Source organism: Vigna unguiculata, chromosome 8 (assembly GCF_004118075.2).
Source record: "Vigna unguiculata cultivar IT97K-499-35 chromosome 8, ASM411807v1, whole genome shotgun sequence".
Taxonomy (NCBI): Eukaryota; Viridiplantae; Streptophyta; class Magnoliopsida; order Fabales; family Fabaceae; genus Vigna; species Vigna unguiculata.
Window position 1 is genome coordinate 751,656 of NC_040286.1, and position 1,877 is coordinate 753,532.

Below are 1,877 nucleotides of genomic sequence, written 5' to 3' on the forward strand. Positions count from 1 at the left end.
ACTCTTCTTTTGTATGATTGTGATTTGTGATCATGTTCACTTTCTTTTGGTCAATGAGGTTCTTCGTTCTTTCTATCTATTTCTTTTTTTTTTTCTTAAATAAATTTCATTTCACAAATTTTTTGACAAAATATTTGACAAAAGAACAGTGATAAGAGTATAGTTGGGACAGAACGAAGATCAGGTGAAAACATACATTTGAAGTGAGAGAGATAGAAAGAGAGCTTTCACGTGGGTTCGTGTCATTATAACTCCCACAACTGCTACTCTGATTGCAACCTCCACACATACCAACAAACTTTACACTATATTTAATACCCTCCTCCAATTATTTAAAAAAAATAATTAATAAAAAAAAAACACTTTTAGTGAAGTTAAAAAGAGTGAATTGAAGTTGAAAATTCTCTACAATTGATGGAATAAAATACATAAATAAACATAATAACTTAATAAGTGCTTTTTTTACATCATGTGGGTGTTACCATGACAGTTAGAGACTCATATCGCAGCTTTGAAACGAGCCATGAAATCACAGCCTCAACTCGGATCCGAACCCGGGACGACTCGGTTGTGCCGTCTCCTCCATCGGCGATTCCCGGACCATTCTTCTAACACTGATTTTACGATATGTGTAACTCGACTCACATCAAAACAAACTCTCTCTCACTATGAAAATGAGATCTCAACTCAGTAATATAACAATAACAAATTATATTAAAGCCTCTCATCACCCAACTCAAATCTCGACCAAACCCAGGTTTATCTAGACCGGTTTTTTTTTTTTGAAAAACTCAGCGGAGTCGTCGACAGAGTAAAATTCCGAGTTACCACACGGTTTTGTCACTGGGACCGTGTAGGAGCGGTCTAGATTCTGGCCAGAAATCGAGGTTGTTGTTGATTCTGATGTGGCAACGTTGTTTCAAGTCGTCAAGTTCGAGGTTTACGAACCGGTTCGGTTTTGCTGATTCGGACCAGGAGATGAACCGGAGAACCTCGTGGAAGAGCATTTCGTCGCAGGGGATGACCAATGGACCGTGGTTGGAGAAACCGTACTCTTCTTCGGCTTGAAGGAGAAGCTTCTTGAAGACGGGGTGGTTCAGGTAAGTTGCGCGCACCACGAATCTGGTGAGGTTGGTGCCTACGCAGACCGCCACGTGTCCTGCAGGCACATCTGACGGTGTGCGGTTTGCGGACATGCGTGCCTTGTTGCGCCAGCGCCGCAGCATCTGGCGGAGCTGAACGATGTGTCGGATTTGGCTGCATTTTGCGGACATTTTTTTTGCTATGTTTTTTTCTTGTGTTGGTGTTCTGGTTTTGTTGTTGGGTGAAGGAGTTGAAAGAAGTTGCAGTGGAAGTGATGATGATGAATTGTTGATAAAAATAAAGGTTGGGGGATTTGAAGAAGGGTGTGAGATTAAGGATTTATAGGTGCAAAGTTGGGAAAGTGCCCTTAGTTTTTGGGGATATTTACCAACTAGGGGTCACCTCTTTCTCTGTCTCCAGTTCTTGTAGCAATATTCTTTTTTTTTTTTTATTAGTGAGTGATTTTAAATAATTTAGCAAAGACATCTTTAGTTGATCCCTCTATATCCAAATTTAATGAAAAAAGTTTCAATATATATAAAGTATTTACATATAAAATAACTAAGTTAAAAATTCATTCTAGTTTGAACCCGTGTGTGAATGAAAGATATTTAAATTTAAGTTTAATTAATGATTTAGTTTTTTTAATTTGTTGTTTTAGTTATTTTGATATTTTTATTATTTTTTTGTTTACTTTAATTTTTTTAAAATGTTCAATTTGATTTTTTATTATTTTTTATTCAATTTAGTTATTATTTTTTATACAATGATCAATTTTGTCTTCTTCAATTTGA

At 36.5% G+C, this 1,877-nt stretch overlaps 1 protein-coding gene across 1 annotated transcript; it reads right to left on the minus strand.

The window, feature by feature from the left end:
• Positions 1-288: 288 nt before the first annotated feature.
• LOC114195237 (auxin-induced protein 6B-like) lies at positions 289-1,391 on the minus strand. Its single transcript, XM_028085635.1, has one exon. The coding sequence runs from the start codon at positions 1,272-1,274 to the stop codon at positions 825-827; it is 450 nt and encodes a 149-aa protein (XP_027941436.1). The 5' UTR covers positions 1,275-1,391; the 3' UTR covers positions 289-824.
• Between the last annotated feature and the right edge of the window lie 486 nt (positions 1,392-1,877).

Coding starts and splice junctions, on each gene's coding strand:
- LOC114195237 (XM_028085635.1), bottom strand. CDS start 1,274: ATGTCCGCAAAATGCAGCCAAATCCGACACATCGTTCAGCTCCGCCAG.